At 35.7% G+C, this 15,594-nt stretch overlaps 1 protein-coding gene across 3 annotated transcripts in view; it reads left to right on the top strand.

Annotated features, from left to right (window-relative positions):
* Positions 1-15,594, top strand: part of LOC149806714 (polyadenylate-binding protein-interacting protein 1-like) — a 57,680-nt gene that overhangs the window by 15,147 nt on the left and 26,939 nt on the right. For all 3 annotated transcript variants that reach the window (XM_089956834.1, XM_089956841.1, XM_089956827.1), the window contains 3 exons: positions 2,903-3,011; positions 7,583-7,705; positions 13,477-13,577. In XM_089956834.1, the coding sequence (XP_089812960.1) occupies positions 2,903-3,011; positions 7,583-7,705; positions 13,477-13,577 (333 nt within the window). The remainder of the gene's footprint in view (positions 1-2,902; positions 3,012-7,582; positions 7,706-13,476; positions 13,578-15,594) is intronic.

The raw sequence follows: 15,594 nt of genomic DNA, 5'->3' as shown, positions 1-15,594 counted from the left end.
TGGGGAGGCAGTTTACATACTTTGTGTTCTTACAATATAGGCCTGCATTGTGAAATGTCCAATTAAGTTATATCAGTTATATCGGTGAATTGTATCAGGCTTTCTTGGGCCTCATGTTTAAGAGGTTTATATTTCCACTCACCTCCTCAAACCCCGCCCCCGCCACAACCACCTGTTTGGCAGGGACATGTGGTGTTAGGCTTATCCATCCATCATGTATGTACATAATGGGCATTGGTTTGCCTAAAAATTATTGTGTGTACAGTTTCCCATGCATCTTTCCATTGATGTCCTGAGACTTGGCAGTCATTTTTTTTTAGATGTGATCAACATTATTTAATTCTGTCATTGTCCTCTGACACATTTTTTTTTAGTTGTGCTTCTTTTTGGTAGTAAATGTATATCCTGTAATTATGATAAATCTAGTCTGACAGCTTTATTAATGAATTCACATAAATCTTGGCAGGCATTATTGACACGAGGACAAAATGTGCATGTCATTCTTTTGGTATGCTCTGTTGATTTCGTAGTTATGCCACATTTTAGTGTTAACATTATGTACTATATACAACCATTTTTGCTTATGCATTTAGTTTCACAGCTTTTGATGAATTGCCCTGAAACTTGGCAGACATTATCAAATTTAACAAAACTTCTAACATCTCCAGAAAATATTGATTTCATCAACATTCAGTTTCAATGATCTGATGATTTTGTAGGGTTTTCTAACCCATTTTAAGTGTTTTTGCATATTCATACACATGTGTATTTTGCTGGCATTATTGCTTTTTATTATTTGCACCACTAATTCAAGCAAGGGGGCATATTGAGGCAACTATGTCCTAATAGACATTTCTGGTGGGAACATATTGAGGCATCTGTGTCCTATTAGATACATTCCTAGTGGGGGCATATTGGGGTCTTTATGTCCTATTAGACACATTCCTTGTGGGGGCATATTGAGCCATCTATGTCCTATTAGACACATTCCTCGTGGGGGCATATATGGGCCTCTATGTCCTATTAGACACATTCCTAGTGGGGAAATATTGAGGCATCTATGTCCTTTTGGACACATTTCTAGTGGGGGCATATTGAGGTTTCTTTGTCCTTTTGGACACATTTCTAATGGGGGCATATTGAGGCTTCTATTTCCTTTTGGACATATTTCTAGTGGGGGCATATTGGGGCCTCTATGTCCTATTAGACACATTCCTAGTGGGGAAATATTGAGGCCTCTGTGTCCTATTAGACACATTCCTAATGGGGGTATATAGGGGCCTCTATGTCCTATTAGACACATTCCTAGTAGGGAAATATTGAGGCATCTATGTCGTTTTGGACACATTTCTAGTGGGGGCATATTGAGGCCTCTATGTCCTATTAGATACATTCCTAATTGGGGCATATTGAGGCATTTATGTCCTTTTGGACACATTTCTATTGGGGGCATATTGAGGCATTTATGTCCTTTTGGACACATTTCTAATGGGGGCATATTTGGGCTTCTATGTCCTTTTGGACACATTTCTAGTGGGGGCATATTGGGGCCCTACATGTCCTTTTGGACACATTTCTAGTGGGGCCATATTGGGGCCCTACATGTCCTTTACGACACCGTTATATGGGTCATTTTGGGGCCTTGGTTTTATAAAACATTTCTAGGGAAATATTTAGGCATCTATATCCTTTTAGACACATTTCTAGGGAGCATATTGAGGCCTTGGTTTTTTAAAACATTTCTAGGGAGCATATTGGCATCTGTCTTTTTTGGATGCATTTCTAATGGGGAATATTGGGGCCTCAGTATTTTTAAAACATTTCTAGGGTGCATATTGGGTTATCTATGTCCTTTTTGGACACATTCTAATGGGAGCATATTGGGGCATCCATGTCCTTTTGGACACATTTCTTGGGGAGGGGCACTAAGTTTTTCTCGACACGGTTCTAGCTTTTTGTCTCACCTGCATAAGCATGTTTGAAGATAGTAGTCACTATTCTGCTGCATCAACATTTTTAGTTTTGCACACAGAAAAATTTGAAAGTCACATATCTTTTGTATCAGTTGTAGCATTCAGTTGAAACTAAGTTATCATTACAATTGGCCAAAAGGGTATATGCTAATATGCTAGGAGTTCCTGTTTTGGTTTTCTTGCTTGCTTAAACAGAAAGCTCAGTCCATTATTGTGAACAATAGTAATTGTCAAAATGTAGAAGTTTCTGTTTAAATTTTATTTGAAATAATCTTCCATGCCTTAAAATCTCAAAGTCACTGTCATTATTAACATCTTTTGCGGCATCTATGAATAATTGTATTTAAAAGTGCTACCCTCAGAGCAGTTGGCACAGGTATTACCTGCCACTTAGATTATAGTTTAGTGAATTTGCAATAGGTTATGAAATAAAGTAATCCTGTGGGTATTTTAAAGAAATTTAAACAACTGAATGTTGCATGGACAGACAATATTATCATTGATAGAAAAAATAAAATGAATGCCATTTATTAGTAAGAATTAAGCAAATGTATTCAAACATAGAAGTTCATATTTCTCACTGTTTGGCTTTAAAGGTTCTATACAACATTGAGATTCCTAGTTTATGCAAGAATTTCTTACATTAACTTAAAAATAAAATGCTATTCTTTGAAATGGAACATGGGCTACCCTGATCTCTTTAAATGTAATCCTCTAACTCCTCAGTATTTTGCTATGTTCAGCTTGGTATATAATGTTCTTATTTCTCCAAAATGAATCAGATTGTTCTTTAAAGTCAGGGAACATGGGGAATCAGATTTCAGAGTGGTTTTTGGCTTTTGCTTTCAAATGCTGGATAAGATCAAAGTTATTATTTTTGACAGTCAAAACTCGTAAAGTTATCCATGAACTTTTTCTTCATTGTACAGATGTGGTGAAGAATATGAGAAAAGAGAAACACTTGTTACCAATCCAGAGACAGTGGAGAGGTTATGTGGACTCACGATGTTCTTTGGAGAATTGTTTTCTCATTTGGAGGTAAATTTTATCCCCGCTGAATATTTTTGCCACACCTGTAAATTACAAGAACTAGGTACATGATTCCCACACAATAAGGCCCTAATAATTTACATTATAAGGCGGGTACAGTCATAGATCCCATTTCAGTATTCAATTAGAGAATTTTGTGTATGATGTATTTCATTGTAAGATGGTCCCACTTCAGGATGATATGACCACTCTAGTGGCTTAAGTGGTTAGAGCATCTGCCTCAGATGTGGAAAGCCGAGGGCTCGAACCCCAACCAAGTCATATCAGATACTTATAAAAATGGTAATAGCAGCTGCCTCACTTGGTCCTCAGCATTAAGAGGTTAGTGCTAGGACTGGTCGGCCTGGTGTCAGGATAATGCAGGCATCACTAAAAACTGTCATATTGCAGACATCGTAGCAATATGACTGGAAAATTTGTAAAGCTAAGTTAGAGACTCAGTTGTCCATTTTGAACTTCCGATTGTACGAAGCCTGGATGTAGCAGTGGTTTAAATTTGAATCATTTGCTTCAACATGGCTGGCTGCCAATTCCGACTTTGGTGGCTAGATGAAGAAATATATAAAGTTTAGAGTGTGTGATCTTTCTCTGAGAGCTTTGCATAATGCCAATTATGCCAGAAGGACATTGATTTTGAGTGCAGTGGGAGAGAGTGCTCCACGGTCACATGCAGCTGGGGAAAAAAAAACAAGCACTTGTAATGGCGCTTAATACAGGCAAAACAAGAAGCCCTCAGCATGAAATCATTTTGCACGAAAGAGGTATGTCTGTGAACACAGAGATTCAAGTTTTAAAATATAAACTGTATATAGTCTTAATTATGAAATTAGTTCAGTACGGGTCTGTTTTGGGATTGAGTGGAAATAGGACATATGATGATTGCAGTGAACAGGAAAAATCTAAAAATATAGAATACAGCTAAGCTGAGAGAAATGTTAATATATCTAATATGAAATAGTTTAAAATATCCATACACTGTTTTTAAATAAGCAATAATGTAAAAAAAATATCTTTACTTTGTTTTGTTTATGGGTATGAGTGAAGAAGAAAGGAAGGTACTGAAAAAGACATTGAGACAGTGACAGCTGCTGATGATTTACTGCATCAAAAGCAAAGATCCATAGGATAATTTCCTTTATCATGACATCAAAATAATTTGAGGAAAAGTGAAAAGGACAAAATCGCTGAACTTGGAGCTCTTGAAAAACAGCTTGACATCAAGTTACAAGTACTGAAAAATTCACTCTAAAATATTTTGGACTTTGTAAAATGAATTTTGTTCAGTGACTACTGTATTCTAATGCCCAGATGTAGGATGTTTAATATTAATGGGAAAGATATCAATGATCATATTATTGACTTCATGTTTTATTTAGTTTTTAAAAAAAATAATTTGCAAGAAATGTTTCTCGCATGGAATAATAGTAAGTATTAACTTGTGTTTACATAGTTTTATTTGTGTATCCTTTCAAATTAATGTAATAATCCTTGAAAAACATGATTTTGAACCTTGAAAAACATTGAAAAAAACCTTGAAATATTTTAATGAAATATGCTACTAACCCTGTTACTAATTTCTGGGGTATGCTATTTCAGATTACCAGCACATGGGAAATTGCATCATTAATGCTAAAATGTTTTTGAAGAGAGATTGTTTAATTGTTTAAAATCCTTAATGTAGGGTCCTATATTGTTTCATACACAATCTCTTCCCCAAAATGAAATATTTTTTACACATTATTTTTTGTACTTATTTAACTCATTCGGCCCCAGAGGTTTTTGTCATTTTTGTCTGAAATGTGCGTAGGAACGAGATTTGGGGTGCTATTTCTGAACACATCGTAATACAGCGGTTTTCAACAGATTATCCATGAGAATAATGCCTAGTTGTATTAGAAACATCAATTTCCATTGGTTATTTTGCTTGCGCATGAGCAGAAGGGTAAAAGTTGGAGTTCTTTTTTTTTTTTTTTTTTTTTTGCTTAATAGACCCATCATTTTCGTATGGAGCCCGCAATTTACTCCAATTGCCCACCTTATCCTAGTTTTTGCAAAGGTTCACCTGTCTGTTCAGTTAAGACCGGTATGCCATAGATCTGAGGCCAAAAGGTCTAAAATCCGGACACAAAATCGCATTCCGATCTCGAGCGAATTTTGGGTGAAAAAAAACCGGGTCCAAAAAATGAGCTTTTTCTCTCTGTATTTTGTAGTGCAACTAGAACTTCCAGATTATTTGATACCATTTTAGAGCTATATCTGTCTGCTTTTTTGTAATACCACCCACGTTGGTCTATCTTAAATGGCCTCGATGCTGCAGGGCTTTGAAGTAGGGTACAGCCTCATCACGCCTACAGACGGGATCGGGGCTGAATCGGTTAAGAACTTTTTCCATGCAATTTTTTTTAAACATACAATAAAATGATCAAGAGGACATAATTAGTATATAAGTCAATTCGGAATATAAGATCTTCTGGTAAAAAAACTATCCTCTTATAGGCTGGCAAATATGGTACAAGTTTTTGAAAGTCATGTAACTTTACCTCTAAGGCTATATTCAAGTGAAACTTTGGTGTAATAAGTACTACTGTAATATGACTGAAGTTTGTACCAAGCTATGCTAGGACTGAGTCTTGCCTTCATTAACGAATATCTCTCTTATGATAAAACTTTTAAGATTTGGAGCAGTATTCTGCCTAACTATTCTTGAAGACTAAGCTCTTTCCTGTCCAATGTGCACCTGGTTTTTAAATGCTTGATTTCATGCAAATACTTGTACATTCTTAGAGTCTCTAATCTTAAAATATTTGCTCATCACTGCGGTCTTAATAATTTTCACCCATTTATATGATGGATTTGGAGGGGGGGGATAGGGTTTTGATTTGGTGGTTGGTTAATGTGAGGAAATTACTAACTGAAAAAAGGCAACACAGTTATATGGTGACTATGCAGTTTCCAGGCAATAATTTGTCATCTATATAATTGTTCTCTACGGAAAGCAAACTCTTCAAATAGCATCTTATAGTTAAGCTGTTGTTCAGTGGCTGTATTTGAATTATTTTTATAAGAAAATCTTTTCTGGAGTTTTGTTACAGATATTGATTTTTTCAGTTTTGGATCAATTAATTTTTGGTGTCAGGTTTTGGAACATTAAGATCATGGAAGAGTTTATTAACGAGCAAGATCCACAAAAGATGAATTTGCATCTTTTTAGTATAGCTGGATTCACGAGGTGTCCAGCTTATTTCCTAATCTTAATGTGATTGGGAACATAAATTTACCTTAAATTTTTTTTTTATAGCATTTACAATGAAAATTACAGGCTTGCAAGTGACCCTAGCCTCTCCTGCTTTTCCCAACTTTTCATTGGGTTCCCTACATTTTTTGTCAAATCAGCTGTACTCTCTATACTTATTCATTTTTCTGGAGACATTCTTTTATCCATTTAATAGGTTCCAACAATCACAGGGAGGTTTTTTCCTCTCATTGCTTTTCAGTAATATTTGTTTTAGAGGAACCTCAGACAATTGTCACGGCAGCCTGGTCGATCTATTGTACTTCATGAGTGGTAGAGGCAGCAAGTCAGTCTTGACTGAACTGCTACTTTCAGGTAAAAGTTGGCTGTTGCATTGTTTGTTAGTACTCATCATCCCATCTGGGACATAAGGCTGCAACTGTCATCTACCATCTAGCAATGGCTTGAGCCTCACCCCAGGAAAGTTCATCTCTTCCAACTTGGTCATCACTGTCCTTTGTCATGTTATCTTTGGTCATCTGCATTTGCACTTACCAGCTGGTGTCCATCTGAGTGCTACCTTGGGTATCCATTCTTGGGGCATTCTGATTATGTGCATCTTGATCTCCAGGGAAATGTTGTTATATCGCGTTTCACACTGGAGATATTATTTGGCCAATAGATGTTGCAGATTTTATGGAGGCAGCTGTTGTAAAATGATGAAATTGTTGCTTTGTGGAGCCTGTTTATTCCTGATAAGAAAGTAGAGATGTGAATATGATATTGTTTGCTTAACTACAATAGGTAAATCAATGAAAGTACTCTTTCCTACTTTCAAATCTGTATTCCGGTTTTTTAACCAATTTTCTGCCTACTTTTCCCTACTTTTTAAAATAGTCATTATATATTCCTAGTTTTTACAGACAGGTGCTTGAAAGCATGAAAATATGCAGAAGTACCGTTTTCAAGACCAGTACTCATTGAATTTATTTGCAGTGGCATAGACTATGGCATTTTTCATTGGTATCAGTTGTCATGGTTCTGTGATGAACGACACTTAGTCAGAATTTAGATTCATGGAATTTGAAGAGAGTATTGTTGTTTCCACAAAATGATGAATAATCACTTCAGATTCATTATTTATTGCATGCCAAAAGTTCACAAAAATTTATAGCCCATGGAAAAAGTCAAGTATGTTTCAATACTTTATTGTAATAAGTCATTTTGAGTCAGCTATTGTGGAGGCTTTTTTCTTGAATTAAACTGAATTTAAGGTATGCTAGAAATTGCTATCATTTTCTCATTTATTATCTTGTAATGTTTTCAGGTTGAGAAGGATGGGATATCTGACAAAATAGGAAGACTTCGGCAGTCACTTCATCAGTTAATCATGACACTTCTATCACATCCAGATGATGTCACAGTAAAATGTGCTACTCAACTTTTAAAGGTATAAAAATATATTTCTGCAGCTTGTATACATTTTTTTTATGACATAAGCATAGGAGAGACATAGGATTTGCTTTTCCAGTGGTGGTGGTGTTTTTTCTTTTATTTGTTGCTTTTGTTGGTGTATATTGTCCAGTTTTTACATTTGTATCCTTTTCTGTGAAGCTGTTACATGTACATTTATGAACCTTGATTAATGTATTCATTATGTGGAGTGCCACTCATCTCTGGCAAAATCAGGACACATGAGACCTGTGTTTCATCCAAGTGAGTGAGGGGACAATGTGTCCCTCTCTTATGAATCTGAGGAACACAAGAGGATTCAGAGGAGCAAATAATTGTTTGCATTAGAAGTAATGGTGAATAAAAATGCCTCAAGGTGCACAGGGGACAAAATTAAGGGAACATTAGGCCACAATTTATGGGAAACTTGTTATTGTGTTCTCAGTGTGCCACACTGTGCACCTGATTTTCATGTACTCACTTAAAATTTTGTACAATTAGGTCTTGAAAGAAGAATGTATATTGGTATTTTCGACTGCAAAAGAGACTTTGTTATAATTACATTAAATGTATTTGTGGAAAATTTTCCAAAAATGTTTAAACATGCATTCATATTTCGCATAATATTTACAATCTATTCTGTGGTGTGTACATCTGTCAAAAATTCTTGAACATCAAAAAGTCTTATTTATTTATTGAAAATCCCTTATGCAACATTGTAGATTGTTAGTAGTTAAATTGCACAAGGAACTATCTTCTGAATTGGGAACATGTCTCAAATCTTGGACCACTACAGCTGGCATAAGTAGGGAGTTAATTCCACCTAAAATTCATCAGTGCCAGACTACCCCTCATAAAGATGGAAAGGCTGAAGAAACAAAGTCACCAAAGTTATGTACATGATCATTAAGTTTGTATATCGGCAATTAAGTACCTTGTATACTCACTTATATTTTTCTGATTGCAGGTGCATTATGCTATGGCAGATCAGGATCATTGTTGTTGATTTGACTGCTAAGCGAGTACTCACAGTATCGTTGATTGATTGTATTTTTTACGGCACACATGCACTGTTAGGCTGTTTAGCTCTACATTAAAAGTTATGTGCTTGATCATTTAAAAATGATAAAAGGTTTTGTATTGACCAGTGATATCAAAACCAAATTGTTGAATGGATAACAATAAGATGGTAAGGGTAATATATAAAGCTTCCAGATCAATGGGGAATGTAAATGGTGTATGTTAATGAAGACAGATGAAAAGTTATTGAAAATAAGGGATGGTATGTACATTACATAAAGATGCTCAAGTGATAGCATAAATGTTATAGCTTCGAATAAATACTTACTTCTTTCAGGAATTCTATTGTACAACTGGTGTTTATTGTATCAAAAAGTTCCTTCATGTGATGCACATTGTAGTACTGACCATGCATGGGTTGCAGGTTGAAACATTCTATCATAAAGTGCTTAACAGTGAATGGTTCATTGCAAGAAATGCACTCTGGTTGGACGTCGCCTTTTAGTATGTGGGAGTCGGTTATATAAGTATGACCAATTGAGATTCTTGCAACTCACAATATGGATTGCAACTGATTAATATGGATTGCAAATGATTAATATGGAACCCTGATACAATGACATGTTACACACAAGATGCAGAGTCATATCTAAATGGTATAAAGTGAAACCTTCAGACTTGCAGGTAATTAGTAATGAATATTTTGCTACCTGTAACTAATCTCCTGTTAGGGTTAGTGAATAAAGGGTCACTAGGGAGGACTCTGTATTATGTTTCATAGGGACATATAATTAGTCATTCCTTCATGGAATATACCAGCAAATTAATTAACACGGACAGTTAAACACTGCCAAAATAGGTCCCTCTTAGAAACTTTCAGAATTAACACAAATCTCCATTCACAAATCTCCTTCGAATGCTCTGGTGTCATATGTGGTTAGAAAGTCCGCCTCAGATGTGAGATGTCATGGGTTCAAACCCCAGCCGAGTCATACCAATGAGTTATAAAAATAGTACTAGCAGCTTCCTCACTTGTTGCTCAGCGTTAGGAGGTTAGTGTTAGTACTAGTCATCCAGGAAGAAAGTTCAGTTTTAGTGAGAAAAAAGTACATCTTGCAAACATAGTCCTTGAATACCCGATTGAAAAGAAACTCTCCAGTTGCTGTATAAATGATGCCTTTTTTTCCCCAAACTGATGTAGTATGAAATTGTATGATACATATTATTTAGGATTTAGTTCAAAGTGTCTCAATTTTAATAGAAGGCATAATTGTAATTGGCCTTCAAATGGAATGTCTGATGCTTTTGAAAACTTATGTCTCAGAACTTAAACAGCTACATAATGAAAACAATATTTCATTAAAACAATAAGACCACTCTGGTGGCCTAAGTGCTTGGAGCGTCTGCATCAGATGCAGTATGTTGCAGGTTTGAACCCCATATCAAAGACTTACAAAAAATGATACAAACATGATGCCTCGCTTGGTGCTCAGTATTAAGAAGTTAGTGTTAGGACTGGTTGGATAATGTGACTGGATGTGACAATAAGACCACTCTGGTGGCCTAAGTGCTTGGAGCGTCCGCATCAGATGCAGTATGTTGCAGGTTTGAACCCCATATCAAAGACTTAAAAAAATGATACAAACATGATGCCTTGCTTGGTGCTCAGTATTAAGAAGTTAGTGTTAGGACTGGTTGGATAATGTGACTGGATGTGACAATAAGACCACTCTGGTGGCCTAAGTGCTTGGAGCGTCCGCATCAGATGCAGTATGTTGCAGGTTTGAACCCCATATCAAAGACTTAAAAAAATGATACAAACATGATGCCTCGCTTGGTGCTCAGTATTAAGAAGTTAGTGTTAGGACTGGTTGGATAATGTGACTGGATGTGACAATAAGACCACTCTGGTGGCCTAAGTGCTTGGAGCGTCCGCATCAGATGCAGTATGTTGCAGGTTTGAACCCCATATCAAAGACTTAAAAAAATGATACAAACATGATGCCTTGCTTGGTGCTCAGTATTAAGAAGTTAGTGTTAGGACTGGTTGGATAATGTGACTGGATGTGACAATAAGACCACTCTGGTGGCCTAAGTGCTTGGAGCGTCCGCATCAGATGCAGTATGTTGCAGGTTTGAACCCCATATCAAAGACTTACAAAAAATGATACAAACATGATGCCTCGCTTGGTGCTCAGTATTAAGAAGTTAGTGTTAGGACTGGTTGGATAATGTGACTGGATGTGACAATAAGACCACTCTGGTGGCCTAAGTGCTTGGAGCGTCCGCATCAGATGCAGTATGTTGCAGGTTTGAACCCCATATCAAAGACTTACAAAAAATGATACAAACATGATGCCTTGCTTGGTGCTCAGTATTAAGAAGTTAGTGTTAGGACTGGTTGGATAATGTGACTGGATGTGACATGATGCAACAAGTCTGTGGCATGATGCCCCATTGCTTGGCATCACTATAAACTACCACACTGGAGACATCGTAGTGATATGACTGAAATTTTTTTAAAGCTACATTAAAAATCTGATCACACAGACACACACACTTTCATAAAAAATATCCTAGACACTTTTCACTTAAACATTGATGAAGCTGTATGATTACCAAATTTAATGTGTTTAAACTTTTTCAAGGAGAAAGAAACTTTGGTGCAAAAAATAAAGCACATTGGTCAGTGTCACAGAGAGCCATCAGGCTCTTGTCTGTTAAGAAAATGATGCATGCACATCCTCAGGGCTTAACATATAGGGTAGGCAGGTGGTATACATGTACTGCAGTCAATGCATGCTAGATACAAAATTATGAAAATACAGTAATTGCAATTTAATATTTGATTTTAAGCAAAATGGACTACTCCGGTGGTCTAAGTGGTTAAAGCATCTGTCTTGGATGCATGAAATCATAGGTTCATGCCCTGGCAGAGTCATAACAAAGACTTATAAAAATGGTACTGGCAGCTGCCTCACTTGGGGCTCAGCATTAAGAGGTTAATGTTAGAATTGGTCGGCCTAGTGTCAGGATAATGTGCCTGGGTGGAACATGATGCCACATGTTTGTGGCATTATGCCCCAGTGCTAGACATCACTACCAACTACCACAATGTATACATCATAGAAATATGTCTCATTAAAGCTATGTTAAATATCCAAAAGTATGCACAACACAACACATTGGTACATTTATGGTTAAATTATCGATGCATGAAATTGCCATCTCATGTCATTGTAGCGATCACAGTGAATCCATAAGCCATAATCTTTCTATTAAAAATAAGCACAAAGAAATGTACATTTGAATCATTCCAGCATAGATCAAAGGTGTGACTAAATTCAGTACAAACAAAATAATCCAAACAATATATGGAAAAATCAAGAAAACTTGCAGTTTATTTGGTATATATGTATTTTATGTTTTGAAATTAAGCAGCATCCATATGCATTTCAAAAAATGTTCTTTGCTAGATTCCATATGAATCTGAATAATGCAGGAGCCCCAGGCATCTGATTACTGAAATAGCTCAGATCTTTCCATGTGAATTCATATCATGGCTTGACCGATGTGGGTATGTGAAAAAGCTTGCCAGTGGCCTTGCATCAGTGGTTTTTCCTGGGGGCCTGCCTGTGTTCGTCCTCAACCAAATATGCTGGATGCCAGTTACAGATGATGATGTAAGAAAAATGGCATTAAACCCAACAAACCCAACCAGACAATCCTGAGTAATACATGTAATTCTATTAACTACAGCAGAAATAATCGAAAACAAACAAATGTAGTAATGGGAGGGGGTGGGGATGGACGATGTGATTCAATAGTTAATTGATTACATGATAATTGTCTGGCACTCAGCTAACTTTTTTACCTTCATGGCTGATAATTTCACCAGTTTTATGCTGCATAATTCACATTGATGATTAGCAGTTATTTAATTGGATAGATACATTTGGGCAAGAAACATTTTTTTGACCACTGCATTGTCTGGTGCTTGCTTGTGTTAGCCAATTGACTAGGAATCATCTTTTGTCTATTGTTTGCCCTGGACTAAGTAATGATTATAGACTGGGTGCATTGAAAACAATCAAAAGTATGTGGTGGCCTTATTTCTTGATGATCTAATTATATATGTATTTAGATAACAAATTAGCCTCTTTTTCAAGAACTGATAAAATAAGTTAAGAGAGTCATGTAACCCTCACCATATTTTGTGGATGATTAACGTGTTGAATGAGAAAGAAATCTATTGATTTTGCAGTTAAAAGGACAAAATTCAAGGTTTGTGACTGAAAACAATTTTGTTTTACACAATAAAGTTTGTTTTAGACATGTATGTTAGCTTGTGAAGGGCTTGCACCAAAGTAACAAAAGAAACCAAGTTGACTGACCAAACATTGTGGATATCCAAAACTTAGGGCACTAAATAAACAAATTGATTCTGGGGTCTAAAGATCAGAGGTCATAGTCATGGTAAGTCTAATAAGAAAATAGTAGACTTCTGCAAATTAAGTTCAAGACACCATACCATGACTAAAGGCCAAGGTGCCTGCATCAAGTACTATTAATCATGTGGCAGGCATGAATATGTTGTGCATGGTACTTTTGTTCAAGCTTGCCTTCCCTGGGTGCCATGCATGTCTAAATGGAACAGTCATGAGGAAAAACTGTATGGAAAAACTATTTGACTCTTCAAGTAACATTACAGCTTTTATGTAATTCTTGCCTTTATTTTCTTCTTACTAGATGACTGGTGCAACAATAGATGACACATCTCATTTGCCTGGAGATTTTGATGAAGTTTATCAAAGGATAAATGAGCTTAAAGGCATGACATCGTTAAACAGGTATTTAAAAAAATAATCACACTCTTTTAAGCAAGCATTAGAGTCTTAATGAATCCATTGAGGAAAATTACTTTTGCTAAAAAAACTTTATTCATGTTAAAATTATGTGCATTAAAAGCTTTCAAAATAAATTATGTGACCAGTGAAGACTAGTTGGATGGTTCCTGGCATCAGTAATGCTGGTTTATAATTTTAGCGTCCACATTTCCTGAACACCTTTATACATGTATTATGTGATACTAGAAAGAAGGAAGTCCTTAGGGTGTTTTATACAAATTAAATACTATACAGTGACACTTTTATTATTATTTTGTTATTAGAAGATATCTCATATTGATTCATGTTTTTTGTTTCTTAATAATCACCTGTTCCTGTTGTCTGACATCAGTATATCTCTTATTTGAAATGGAAAGTAATATGAAGATGAGGATTGAAATCTTTACACATACATTCAATCAAAGTTCTTGTTTCTAAATGAAAATGGTGCTGCTGAGACTTTTAATGCCATCATCACTGTAGCCACCTTGAAAACCTTATCACCACTCCTTGTGAATGTATAGTCATATTAGCATGGGGTTTTCACTCAAAGACTTGTGTCATAAATTAAAATGTAGCTATAAGTTGTCGTCTAAACATTGTATCTAAACTCTGATGATTGTTGACCTGTAAAAAATAATGTGCTGATATTAAGAGGGCTTGTTGATAACAAAATCGTGGTGTTGATAACAAAATCGTGGTGTTGACACTGAAGTCTGTAAACTATTTATATGATAGACAGGGAAACGTTGAGGCTGATGCCAACACCTGGGCAAGAGGGAAAGTAAACAGAAATTCACTAATTGACCAAAAATATTTTGTACATATACAAAATATATAAAATTCAAACAGAAAACAACTGTTCTCCTGATATTTTAGGATTTGTAGTCTTGCAAAGGAATACATGTACTTAAAAAAAATCAAATTAACTCAAATTTATAGTTTTAAAATACTAAATTTTATTTAAAAAAAGTTGGATTTGGTCCAACTATTTTTCATGACATCCTATTTGGCCACCACATTGGCATATGTGACAATGTATGCTGTATGTTTGGTGGAGGTAGAACTCAGGAAGTCCTTGGAAAGAACCACCAACCCATCGGTAGCTACTGGCAAGTTTTCTCACATACCTTAGACTTGAACCAATCTGGACAGAGGTGATGTCAGTGATCTGTAAAGGCGAACCCTAAAGACCATTTGACCACCTGGGGCACAAATGTAAGATCTACCCACTGTTGTAATCCATGTAAATTAATAATCTATATGATACATTGATAAATGGAACTTCAAGACTTTTAATTATGGCTAGTAACTTTCCCATACAATTTTAAGGCTTGTGAAAGCACATCTAATTTTATTCATGCATTTTTAATCCAAAAATGAACAAGACTGTAAATACTTAACTAGTGATTAAACCACAAGTTCTGGTTAAATAGTATGTATATGTACACTAATAACTGCCAGTTTCTAAAGTTCACATATCACTGATTTTCAGATAATACCAAAACATGTCAATCAAAGTTCATGGTACAAGCAGAATTTTGCAACATTGATAATCCCAAAATTGAAGTATTACAGAGCTGCAACCTTATCAAAGCCTCATAATTATGGTCCAGTCTCTCACAAGTGTCCAACCCTTGTTCATGTATTTTTATTCTTTTTGTGTCCATTGTTTTGGGTATTGTTAGAGGTTAAGCCATGAAATTAAATACCTATATAATATAGAACCTAATCCATAGAATTACAGACTTGCTAACCTATATGATTTTGCTATTAGTCTTACAGAAATTATCCAAAAATTACAGACTAACAGAATAAAAGTACAAATTACAGAAATAGGATTGTTTGCAGTAGAATCTGGTTTGTCTGTATTTGATTCCTATCCAGGTTTCGTATTAGATTCAGTGGAATTGGTAGGAACCAGACTAACTTTACTGATGCTTTAAACAGCACACATTTTGTGACGCAAAACATCTGCATG

The sequence above is a fragment of the Sinohyriopsis cumingii genome, chromosome 1 (genome assembly GCF_028554795.1).
Source record: "Sinohyriopsis cumingii isolate HCF-2022 chromosome 1, ASM2855479v2, whole genome shotgun sequence".
Taxonomy (NCBI): Eukaryota; Metazoa; Mollusca; class Bivalvia; order Unionida; family Unionidae; genus Sinohyriopsis; species Sinohyriopsis cumingii.
Note: the sequence above shows the minus strand (reverse complement) of the source record. Positions and strands in the feature narration are given on the sequence as shown.